Raw genomic sequence first — 13,187 nt, 5'->3', positions numbered from 1 at the left:
TCTTCTGAGCTCATTTTCAACTAAGAAACAAAAAAGGGAAATCAAATGAATAAACAAAATGTACGCTCCCGGCCTAAGTCAGGAATTGCTCGTATCACACTAGAAAAGAGAAGTAAAAATAAAAGTAAATAAACACCTATCCTATTGCTCATAACTGTTAATACGCTTCTATCAATACTATAAAATACTAGAAACAACTATGAGTCTTTTTAATTTCCTAATCATGCAGTCCACCCCTTGATCAATCCAACTGTTGACCAAGCATGGATAATTTACTGATCACTAGCTGCCGCAGTGTCACATCATCACACTGTCTAATATTGATTCCTCTTGTTAGTCTGATTAGTTCATGCATTTGTCAGTCACCCATACATCCGTTTTTAGTAACTTTCATTCATAATCTAATCACCTAACACCTCTATCTATTCTTATTTTTTATTCTAATCTAATTAGGAGCATATTTTATCATTCAACATATCCCACCTCTACCCTAGTCAGTTGCATATATTTTTATTCTGCCGGTGGCCTCTGCAGACATGACCTTTGAAAATGACCGTTCACTCCACAGATCCAACAACATTGGCGGTCTCCCCCGGGTTGTGAGACCCGGTGGGTCAGTTGCCTGTGACCGGATGACCCTGGGGTCATCGGGCCCAGAACATGTCCTGGTGGTATGCCATCATCGCCATGGTTCCCTGGAGCCTGTTCGGAGGAGAAAGCCACGTACCTATTTGGTCCAGTCACAGTTCCTTGAGAGGGGCCCGTGGTTGGGAGGGGCCCGCCACCTGTTTCTGTACAAACACGCCCTGTTGTGGATAGATGGTCCCGCTCTGCACAGTCCCAAGAAATGTGTCCGAGGGTCCCACACGTCCAACAGTGCACCTGCCGCACACGGTAGCCATTCGGATTCCTGCCTCTGCCTCGACCTTTTCCTCGTGGTTGCCACCTCGTGGGTGGTCTTATTGGGGTTTGTTGTTGTTCCGGCACGGGACCCCCTTGTGGCCCCAACTGGGCCCGTCTCTGGCCATCTGGTTCTCCAGAGGGAGAGGGAGAGAGGCGATTGGAACCTGTCTCCCCTCCGGGCTGTGTGGACTGGATTAGGCCTTGGAGATAGTCCACTACCCGTCTAGCCTCGGCTAGCTGTTGTTCAAGAGGGAGGCACGTCTGTAACTGGCAGTCATCTGCAACGGACACTTCAGCGTGGATTGACTCGGGTAATACAGCTGTCTCTGGGTCGCTTGCTGCAACGACTCCCTGTGGCGGAGTAAAAGACATTATTTCCAGTCCCTCCGTCTCACTGGACACTAGAGGGGAGTCGATCAAATTCCAGTCAATCAAGTTAACGTCCAATTCGGTCAATGTAATGTCTGCAGAGGTTAACGGCCTTATCTTGATTTGGGTACGCATTCTATACCGGCCTCCTTTAACTACAAGGTTCTGTAATGGCCTGAATATCTTTGGCCATCTTTTCGTCACTTTTATTGTGACATCTCCAGTCGTTGAAATAGACAGATTGTCTACCCTTTCTATGGTCAGTACATCTAACCCTCCGGTTGCTCCTATCTGTGTATTTTCCATTCTTACCTTTTCTTCAAACAAAAAGCAAGTTTCTCTGTATTCAAACTATTTTTACCAAACTTGAGTTAATCTCACTCACACTTCTATATTGGTGTAAACAGGAATTGATAATCTCGGTCTTGTGATACTATACCCCCTGACTGTCAACAGTCTCTTTGATTCCCCTGTTGGGGTTCGGAATTGTCAGCGCTGGCCATCCGTCCTGGAGCAGCTGTGAAGAGAGAAGCAAAAAATACACTTAATTATCAGTGACATTTGCCATTCACAATCCATCATTTGTCTTTAAGCATGGAATGTCGGGCATCTCCTAGACTATGATCACATGAGAGCATTTGTGCAATTTTCGTTTTTGATTTATCAATGACACAGCCTTAATCTTTTTCCAGTTGTCTCCATTGGAAACCCAGACTCTCAATCCTGTTTGTCATGATCCTCCTTAACACCACTCCGGGGAACTCATTTTGCATCAGCCTTTTCCTTCTGTTGGTCAATCAGAATGTTGTTATTTACAGCCTATCATTTCTAAACATCTGTATCGGACATGGTAATTTAGGTGAATAATCTCACTTTTACTCTAATCGTTCTTTGCAAATGACTATGTGTACGTGTAACTATATTTATTTCTGTCCGTGAAAGCCTAGTATGTATTTCGCTCATATTACATTATACATATCCGTAACACACATATTTTCCATTCATAATCTCTCACACAGTTATCATATATCCCCCGTAACACCTAACCCTTTAGGTGTTAAAATAACGCGCTTCTCACGGGAACAGAAATCAATTTTCAGTGCCTTATGTCACTGAAGTCCCCGTGCATTTAGAACAGTGTCACACAACCCGTTCATAACCACAGGCGGCGACACCATCCCCACATTTGAAAATCCTGCCGACCAATGACAATCCACTGGCCAACTCGTCCTGTGGCCCACGGCATCACCCCCAGTTTCGAACCTGGAACGCGAAACCCCGGGCCCCCTACTCAAGGAAAATCAAAGATCATTCCACTCACAACCACCGCCACACACATACAGCACCCCAGACACCACCGTACCCAGACACCCCAAATACCCACACACAATATAATTCGACGCGCGTAGTGTGGCAGCGAGCCTTTGACGAGTGCACGCACAGCGCACCCCCGTTAATGCGCGGTGGCAGACAGCGAGCCCACCCCCGCCACGACGTTTAGCAGTCCCCGTACCCCTGGTAAAATGAAAATGTGCGCAGTGTGACAACGAGCACCGACGAGTCGCACACAGCGCACAAAGCGTGGAGGCAGACAGTGAGCCACGACGAACTGTCTACCCACACCCCCATCGCAGGCGCAGCCGAGTAGAGTAACTATGCTCCGACTTACGGCCCACCAACATGAACTGACACGGAGCCCCCGTCCAAATGTAAGGTACGAGCGCCTTGTCGAACAAAGCGTAGCGCCAACGCCAGACAATACCACTGCCAGCACTAGAAATTCCCTAAAAATAACAATAAAACTGAATATGGAACAACATACGCATAATAAGTCCCAAACTCAACCTACCGCCTTTGAAACCCTACAGTAAACAGCAATACACAATATACCTAGCACTACACCTGCGTTCGAAACCCATAAAAAAAACCTCTATATACAGGCCCTAAACTAGGAGAGAAAGAGAAAGCGTTTCGGGGGGGCCGAGGGGGGGTTATATATGGAAGAGAGGCGGTGTGGGAATGAGGGGAGTGAGTGAGAGGGGGGGGGGTAAGAGAGAGAGAGAGAGAGGGAGGGAGAGGGAAAGAGGGGGGGAGGTGAGAGGGAGAGGGAGAGAGGTGAAAGGGAGAGGGAGGGAGGAGGGTGAGAGAAGGAAAGAAAGAGAGGGGGGGGGGGTGAAAGAGAAAGAGAGAGAGGGAGAGGAGGGGAAGAGGGGGGAGGTGAGAGGGAGAGGGAGAGAGGGGGGAGGTGAAAGGGAGAGGGAGGGAGGAGGGTGAGAGAAGGAAAGAAAGAGAGGGGGGGGGTGAAAGAGAAAGAGAGAGAGAGGGAGGGGAGGTGAGAGGGAGAGAGAGAGAGAGAAAGAGAAAGAGAGAGAGAAAGAGAAAGAGAGAGAGAAAGAGAGAGAAAGAGAGAGAAAGAGAGAGAGAGAGAGAAAGAGAGAGAGGAAGAGAGAGAGAGAGAGAGAGAGAAAGAGAGGGGGAGAAAGAGAAGAGAGGGGGAGAGAGAGTGTACAATGAAAACGTTCTGCGAGCAGAATCCAAACATATTCATCCTGTCCTCTTCTGCCCCCTACTGTATTCCTAAATAAACTCCACCTTCCCCTTAACAATGGACGCTTGGTGCCCTCCCAAGATGGACGCCGGCGCCCCTCCCAAGATGGACGCCCCCTCGCGAGACATCCCGAGAGCCCCGTCATGCCATGACGTCAGCACAGTTAGCTTAGCATATTAGCTTCGTTAGCTCCAACCTAGCGCGCGTAGGCCGTCAGACCGCGCACCTTTATGACGTCACAACCGGCGACCGCTTTAGCCGTTAGCGCGGCTAGGTAGCATTAGCTTAGCCTCTCCCATGATCCCATAAAAACGCTTCCCAACGACCCGTTCCGCCGCGCGGGCCGTCTCCTCGCAACGTTAATATAACACCACATACCCCACAACAGAATCCTATTTCCCTCAAAACGCCAGTGTAGTGATCTGAATAGAAATATAAAAACATAATAGCAAAACACTAGTTTGACCCCTCCGTCGTCATTTCCGGCGAGCTTAGAACGACCTCCGGGTCCCCGTCTAGATTATCCCAATCACCTTAAACATTACATATCTATTTTATCCGCCACGAATATGAAAACTTTTAAGTGCCTTACACATTACCGTAATCTCAAGACACTATCGATCGACCTTATACATTTGAGTTACGTCTACTTTTCCCCCCGTATGCTCCAGTGCCCCAGAGGCTAATACAACAGCTAACCGCTGCTGCGTTCCACGGGCCTCGGAAAACCGGCGTTACCATTAAACTTCCCCACGGCCAACCGGTGACTTAAATTACATAATAATACAACTATACTCTCACACGTCTCACCAATCACTCCTAACCATAAACATTCGCCAACTATACATTCATACACGCTTCCTAACACAATTAAAAAGTACAAAATCAGCATTCACGCACATTACCGTCTCTCGAACGCCGCACAGCGGCGCGACCGGTAAACCTTTCATTAAGTACTAGTATATGCTACAGCCTAACGCCGTCTAAACTCCTTACTTGCTCGAATGTTCCGACTGGCAGCGGCGCCCCGTTTATTGTGCTAAAATTTTACTTTAAAATATACTACGCACGCTGTGCGGCGTCCCGTTTATTGTGCTAAAATTCTACTTTAGAACATACTACGCACGATGTGACTTTAAGGCATAGGACGCACGGTGTGCTTAAAATCCTGCTTTCAGGACATACAACGCACACAGAACCTAGAGCCGCCATCCTTTAGTCAGAACATTCAAGTCAATTTTCCCTTACATCATGCTTACATGAGGTTAAATTCTTAGCAACCCCCTCCGTGGTTCGAATAGAGCACCCAAACATTATCACACTCACCTCTCAGTAACCGTTCCAGTTACTTTGAAGACGATCGATCGATCAGTTGTTCTCCTCGTCGACCGGCGTGTAGAGAAAAAATTTCTTTTGTTGTGGTGATAACACGAGCGCTCTGATTCACTGAAGCACGGCACCAAAATGAAGTGGATTCCCAAGCTGTCCTGTTCTGCTCTGATCAGTAACCGGGTTGGCTGGTACTCTGCGTTGTGATTCAATACCTTAAAGCTCTGGGAATCACTTCTGTTCAAACTGAGCGGTGCAGGCAGAAGGAATTTGGAGGAAAGTAGTTTAACAGTTGTTTAATCAAAGTTTAAGAGTGTATACAAATTACAATAAGAAAATGCTATAGTTGTGATCACAAACACTATGCCGTGAGTGATTACAACCAGACTAATATTACAGTATAAAGAATGATAGTTGATAAGTTGTTGATGGTCTTTGTCGTCTGGCTGACAAAACAAAGCAGTCTGTTTTCCCTCCAAAAAGTCCTTTGTTCTCCTGCTGCCTTGGTTGAGATGGGTGAGATGGTAGGTGGGGTCTTGTCCTGTCGGTTGGTTGTTGCAGAGTCCCTCTCCTCCATCACACACAGATCTTATAGCCAAGGCCCAGTGTCTCGGAGTTGATGATTTGCCCCAATCACAAGCCTGCTAAGCTGGCATTTGAAAATAGGGGTTTGGCTTATAGGCCAAACCCTCTTCACATTTACCCAGAGAATATTTTCCCTATATTTTTACTTAAACACATTATTTGAAAATGTGTGTGTGTGAGTGTGTGTGTGTGTGTGTGTGTGTGACTATGTGTGTGTGAGTGTGTGAGTGTGGGTGTGTCTGTGTGTGTGACTATGTGTGTGTGTGTGTGTGTCTGTGTGTGTGTGTGTGACAGGAAACTCCAGCGAGATAACATGTTTATGTGACCTTTTGGTCTTTGTTTTGATCTTACAGAGCCCATTGTCCCAGGACATGGCAGATGGCCCTGGGGTTCCTGTCGTAGATAGAATCATTTGACCACTCACTTCATGTGTAAATCGACCTGTGTGGCCACAATGACAATCAGTCTATGTAAACACACACACAATCTATGAATTATTGTTTTGAGGGCCAAGTATTTCTACACATTAGTTAATCATGAGATCTATGGTTTGGGAATTTACCACATCCTCTAGGGACCTCATCTCCTCATCCATTGCTCTCTCCAATTTACTTGATTCAGGGGACACTATGGCCTCTTTAAAGGTGCGAGGTACTCCACTTACCACTCTGTAGCAGTAATCAATGCTGGTAAGTGTACTGTCATCCTCATCACTTTCTCTCCGGGCATAGTCTGTCAGATACTTTGGGGGTTTGTGTTCCCGTGAGGGATACCTCCCACTGCTTGGGGCACATGACGTCACCCTCGGGTGCTCCTCGTCATCGTCCTCTGGGGCTTGCTGACTGTCTGTCTGCACGACTGTGCTAAGTACACTAGGCTGAGGTGTCTCTGTTTCTTCACACCTTACTCTGGAGTCCAGCTCTGGCTCCTCTGTCTGTGTCTCGTTCTCACATGTTGTCTTTGTGACAAATTTGACTAGCCTGTGTTTCTGCACTTTCCCTTTACCGGGATAATAGACTAGGAAAGCGGGGCTTCCTTTGTCGTGCCCTACAAAGAGTCCTTTTTCACATCTGGACTCGAGCTTTCCTCTGTCCTGTTGGTAAGCATAACACACTGATCCAAATTTGTGCATTCTAGCTAGATTACATTTCTTTCCTGTCAGTGCTGTATACGGGGTGGTGCCTGTGTGCTTATTAAAGCACCTGTTTCTGGTGTAAGCGGCTTCTTGTACCGCATAATGCCATAGGCTCTTAGGTAAGTTACCAGCTATTAGCTTACTCCTAGCCATTTCGAAAAGAGTACGTCCTTCCCTCTCTGCCACTCCGTCCTGGAGTGGGGAGTACGGACATGACGTCTCGTGTCTTATCTTGTTCCTTCTCAACAGTGATTGGAATTCTCTATTTGTGAACTCGGTTCCGTTGTCAGACCTCAAGCATCTTATGTTGCCATAAAGGGCTACGTCTGCCAGGAATTTCTCCGTGGCCTGGAGTGTGTCACTCTTTGCTTTGAGAAAGTAAACAAACACTGCTCCTGTACACACATCTGTAAAATACTGTACATATCTAAAGCCTCCTATGGACTCGTTGCTTACTGGACCGGCTAGATCTGTGTTAACTAGCGCAAGTGGTACCTTTACTTTTTCTGTGGGATTTCTGTTTCTCGATTGAGTGAACTTTCCCTTTATGCACACTACACATTCTTTGTCAGGTCTACGCTTTTCACCTTCAATGTGCATGCCTTCTGTCACTGCTTGCAGTTTCAGTAAATCCTCGTAATTACAATGACCCATGATCTCATGCCATGTCTGAATATCGTGACTGACAGTCACATTACACATATCATTATTATTACACTTGTCGTTGTCATTACCCTCTGTTTGTAGATAATACATTCTCTTGTACACCTCTATGTTAAATCGCATACCGTCAGGCTCTACAAGAACATTTTTACCTTCATCGAAGAACACTTTGGCACCGTTCACAGTAGCAGATTTGACAGAGAATAGTTCTTGTGGGAACGAGGGTATGTAGAGAGCGTTCTTTAACGTCACTGTACACCGGCGCCCCTCACTGTCCATGAGGCATACCTGTGCGTCTCCTCTCCCTTGCGCCAACCCGTAGGTGCGCTTCCCGTCTGCCAGCTCCATGCTGTGTCTCTCCGGGTCGAAGGTGTTGTCAAAGTTCTTGAATCGATTCCTGTCGTTGATGACGTGGGACGACGCACCTGTGTCCACGATCAGTCCCTTCCTTTGGGCCTGCTGCAGCTGCGTTGGCCGGGTGACATACGCTGTCTGCGCCCCGAAGATGAAGTCCTCTTGTCCCGCTACTCTCCGGGCGTCGTCTCGATTCGTCTCACGTCCACCGTCGTCGCCATCTTGTCCATGCGCGTACCGTGCGCTCTGGTCGCGTTTCTTTCTGCACACTTTGTCTGTGTGCCCCGTGGATTTGCAGAAGCTACACCAAACAGTCTTTGTGCAGTTATCTTTCGGATGGCCTTTTTTTCCGCATCGCCAACACGCCAGCTCCGTCGTGGGCCTGGTCTTCTCTCTCTGTGTCATCCGGGCTTTCAGCACCCTCTCTCCCACCTCCGCGGCGACTGGGTGGGTGTCTTCTGATGCCTCAAAGTTCCGCAACTTGGCCTTGAACTCTCCCAGCAACATGTCCGCTGAACCGTGTGTTACCAGTAGTGTGAACGGTTTGTACAGTTCCGGTAGTCCTCTCATAACCATCGCCATCATTAGTCCATCGCTTGGTGCTTCTCCTGCACTCTTAAGCGCCGTAATGATCTGCTCAGCTCTGATGACGTATTCGGTCACAGTCTCTGTGTGCCCCTTCTTCAGTGCTGTTAGTGTTATGTAGAGGGATACGATTCGGGATCTTCCTCGTCCGATATAATGTTCTCTCAACACTTTCAGGCTCTCTCGGCCTTGGTCCTTGGTGTCGCGGAATATCAGCCCCAAGCTTGTGTCGTCTAGCAGTGGTGCTAACTCACAGTATGCGTCTGCATTATGCTTGTTGCCCAAGGCTCGCGCGGCCGCCGTTACTTCTCCCGTGGGGGCCGTCAACATCGTTGTCTTCAGTCCCACACCGTGCATGCAGCACAACATGCGCTCTTCCCAGAGCTCATAGTCCTCTGCTCTTCCATTGAACGAGGGCGCTTTGCTCCTTCCTTTGGTCGCCACGAGTTTGAAGACGGAGTTCTCAAACCTCGTCTCCATTGGGCTCTGCACGCTGCTCTCCGGGCGGATCCGCTTGCACGCCAGCAGCAGCGCGTCGGCGGGGTCGGTGCCCCGCTTCCTCTTGACGCGCAGGATCGTCGTGTTGGATTCCATGTTGCTCTTTTGATGGTAGGCGTAGCTTTAGCTCCCGTTAGCCTAGTCTTAGCCACGCGGTGCTCCCGGTGCTAACCTAGCCTATACTTCAGCTAAACTTGCTACCATTATTATTTCGCCCTTGCGTGATCTGGGCCCATAACCTGTTGACAGAGTCAGCTATGGGGCGACGATAATATGTTCATGAGACATGGTTTCTTCACTTAGCCATTAAACGGCGTGGTTTATTATCACGTTGCACCCAACAGTACATGAGAGTCCTTCTCTTGTGAGAGCGACGGAGGAAGAGACAGAGGGGGAGTCAACATCTCCTTTTATACCTCTTACCTGGCGGCAGAATTAGCAGCTCCGCCTATAGCGCCCTCTTGTGGAAACAGTTAGACAGTTACATGCAATCGTACACATCACATAACTTTAACACTTTTCAATCTATGTTTTCTTAGCCATGGTGATACCACAATCGCTTTTTTTGAGCCACAGACCTTCAAAGACTTGTATTACTTCTCTTAACGATGCATGCAGACCTACTTTACCCATGGGCCATTGCAATACACCTAACCCCTCCACCTGCCCAACACCTTCTCCAGGTGGGCCGCAAAAGAGCAGGATTGTGGCTTTGTTGTTATGATGTAATGATGTGAGAGACAGTTAACGGGTTTACAATCTTACTGTTTAACTTTTTGTTAAATCCCCACACATGGTTTCCATTAAAGGAAGGAGATGAACAGATGCTTTTGTATCACACATTTATTTTTAACTCACACTGTAAAAGCATACAACAAAGAGCTGACAATGACAAAAAAGGTAATTATTCTGTTAGAGGAAAAAGTGAACACAGTGGAACGTTAAATCAAAAACACTAGACTGAACTTGTAAGTTTCAACTATAAAAGCTCTCTCTCACACACACACACACAGACACACACAGACACACAGACACACAGACACACACACACACACACACACACACACACACACACACACACACACACACACACACACACACACACACACACACACACACACACACACACACACACACACACACACACACACACACACACACACACACTGACCAGTCTCTCTACTGTCTCCTCAGCGGTGTATGAACAGTCCTGCGAGGAGTATAAACACCAGGGGAAGAGTTCAGGAAGCTACTGGATCGACCCCGACGCCAGCGGCCCCATCGCCCCCTTCAGGGTCAGCTGCAACATGACAGGTGAGGACTAAACAATGGTCTAATCCAGTGGTTCTCAACCTTTTTACACCAAGTACCACCTGAGAACGTAGCTGGCTCTCCAAGTACCACCATATGACCAACGTTAAAATTAGAGCTGGGCCGTTAACGGCGTTAACGTGCTGCGTTAACGCGATACTAATATTGCGCGATAATATAATTGACGCAGTTAATCTAAAAAAAGAAAAAAAATCATTTTTTTTTTAACTTTTATTTACCCAATTTACCCAGGGTAGGTTCGCTGAGCACAGATGCTCTTTTTCAGGAACGCCCTGCTTCACATTCACACAGTTCCATTCACACCTGGGAGCTGCCCAGTACAACCACAGTTGACACCATTGGCCACTGAGCAACTCCACTGGAGCAGTTGATTTGCATTGGCAGGGTTTGGCCCTGTCTGGCACCCAACGGGAAAAATATTATAGGCACTATAAGTAGACACCGCTACATAAAACAAGCTGGTCTGCCTGAGTGACTGGTGGAAGAAGGAGAAATAGAGATTGGACTGATTGAGTCAAGCCATGTCACATAGTTCAAGTTTGAAATGCTTCTTTCTGTTTTGCTCCTGAGAGTGTGCTAGATACTGTACTGTAGGCCTACTGGTAATATTATTTATTTGTGTTAACTTCTGAATAAAACAACTTATTAAACACATCTTATTGAACATTATTTTGATATTTCATTACCAATTATCATAGCAAAACAGCTTTTTCAAACAGTCTGTAATGCATTTTGGAAACGGGAGATGGGCTCATGGTATAATGGGCCACCTGGCCTGAGAAACATAAGGAGGAAAGAAAAAGTAAGGACTTACTTCTGGTCATTATTTGGGTAGAACACACATATTTTGTATGCCTTCGGCAGATTTTTTTCTTTTTTTTAGCCATTTTAATCTAGATTAATCTAGATTAAATCCAGGATTGCAGATAGATTAATCTAGATTAAAAAAATTTATCTATTCCCACCTCTAAAATACAGTCTATTCAGCTATGCACAGTTCACGCAGGAGGCACATGTATTCCTAATACCATTATTTATTGTTTTTGTCAGACACAGCCACAATGTACAAAGGGGTAGCACTAGAACTAGCAAACTCTTCCACACAACTCATACAATGCAAGGGGCATTGAGAACATAATAACTAACATTCTCACATAGCAAGTGAGAGAATTAAGAACTGGGGAAATAATTCAGGCTGGGAAATATAGTGTGAAATATAGCCCCAGTCAGGCCACTTTCTCCCCCACCAGGAATTATTTTGTTACAAAGACTTAATTTCCTGCATTCTGGTGCAGGCATTTTTGAAATTGTACCCTTTAAATGCCAGTGTTTGTGATGGGCATCACAAATTATTGTAAAAGAAAAAAAAACACATATTCAATACATTTTCTAATTGTAACCCTTTAAATGCCAGTTTGTGTGATGGCATCACAAATTATTGTTAAAAAAACACACAAAAAGTTAAATATTTTATCAAATATATATCAAATGCAAAGTACATTTTTCTGGGGGGGATTATTACAGGTTAGGCATGTGTCAATGATTAGCAACAACACAGATTTTGATGGATTTTTTTGTTTTTTGTAATTTCAGATTTAACAACAACTCTTTTCAGAAAAGTGGGAGCATTTCATTTTTTTTCTGACATTAAAAAGAAATCCAAAAATAAAAATGGTTATGATCAGGGCTGAAGTTGAATAAAAGATTCATGACTGTTTAGACTGCATTAATCTCTGTCACAGTGATCTCCTGGTTGTTCCTCACTTAGGTTATCTAACTATCGGGCCGCCGCAACTAGAAACACTGGCCTGCTTCTAAGTTCAGTGGCCTGACTGCAAAAAAAAAGAAAAATAAATAAAAATAAATTATAATTTTTTTATTTTATTTTTTGTTTTTGTTTCAAGTACCACCAGCAGTACCACCAAGTACCACTAGTGGTATGCGTACCACATGTTGAGAACCACTGGTCTAATCCAGGGGTTCCCAAAGTCGGGGTCGCAGGACACAGGACCCGGGGGGGTCGCCAGATGATTTAAAAATAAATCCAGTCAGGCCACTGAATTTAGAAGCAGGCCAGTACAGTGTCTAGTTGCAGCAGCGCAATAGTTAGATAACCTAAGTGGGGAACAACCAGGAGATCACTGCAACTCACACAAGTTGGAGAACTATCTCTCTCTCTCTCTCTCTCTCTCTCTCTCTCTCTCTCTCTCTCTCTCTCTCTCTCTCTCTCTCTCTCTCTCTCTCTCTCTCTCTCTCTCTCTCTCTCTCTCTCTCTCTCTCTCTCTTGCTCTCACACACACACACAAAAGGAGCCGCATGTGATTGGTGGAGGCGGGACCCTTACAAAAAACTGTTGTTGCTAATCATTGACACATGCTAGCCTGTAATAATCCCCCCCAGAAAAATCTACTTTGCATTTGATATATTGCAAATATATGCCATCACACACACTGGCATTTAAAGGGTTAGAATTATAAAATGAATATGTGGTGTTATGATCAAGGCTGAAGTTCAATAAAAGATTGTATTATTTTCAATCTGATATTACAAAAAACTGAAAATCCATCAAAATCAGTGTTGTTGCTAATCATACTATGCTAGCCTGTTTTTTAACAATAATTTGTGATGCCATCACAAACACTGGCATTTAACGGGTACAAATACTTTTCTCAAGTCTGTCTCTCATAGCTTGTCACACAAACCGAACCCACACTTTTCTCTCTTCCAACATCCTACATATAATAGGCTACTATCTCAAAATGAGACAAACCCCAGAGAGGCTTAAACACAATAATTTTCTCAAAGCTTGATGGCTCTTCCTCAATTCAGTTTAGAGGCTAAACTTTAGTCACTACAGCTAGCTAAGCAAGCTAGGTACTTAACTCC

At 45.7% G+C, this 13,187-nt stretch overlaps 1 protein-coding gene across 1 annotated transcript in view; it reads left to right on the top strand.

The window, feature by feature from the left end:
- The window catches only part of LOC311239035 (contactin-associated protein-like 2), a gene marked incomplete at its 3' end in the record, with an annotated part of 309,018 nt that overhangs the window by 187,915 nt on the left and 107,916 nt on the right, over window positions 1-13,187 (top strand). The window contains exon 12 of the mRNA XM_084327260.1: window positions 10,164-10,283. Coding sequence (XP_084183386.1) covers window positions 10,164-10,283 — 120 coding nt within the window. The remainder of the gene's footprint in view (window positions 1-10,163; window positions 10,284-13,187) is intronic.

The sequence above is a fragment of the Notolepis coatsorum genome, assembly GCF_963971535.1.
Source record: "Notolepis coatsorum genome assembly, chromosome: 13".
Lineage (NCBI taxonomy): Eukaryota > Metazoa > Chordata > Actinopteri > Aulopiformes > Paralepididae > Notolepis > Notolepis coatsorum.
Note: the sequence above shows the minus strand (reverse complement) of the source record. Positions and strands in the feature narration are given on the sequence as shown.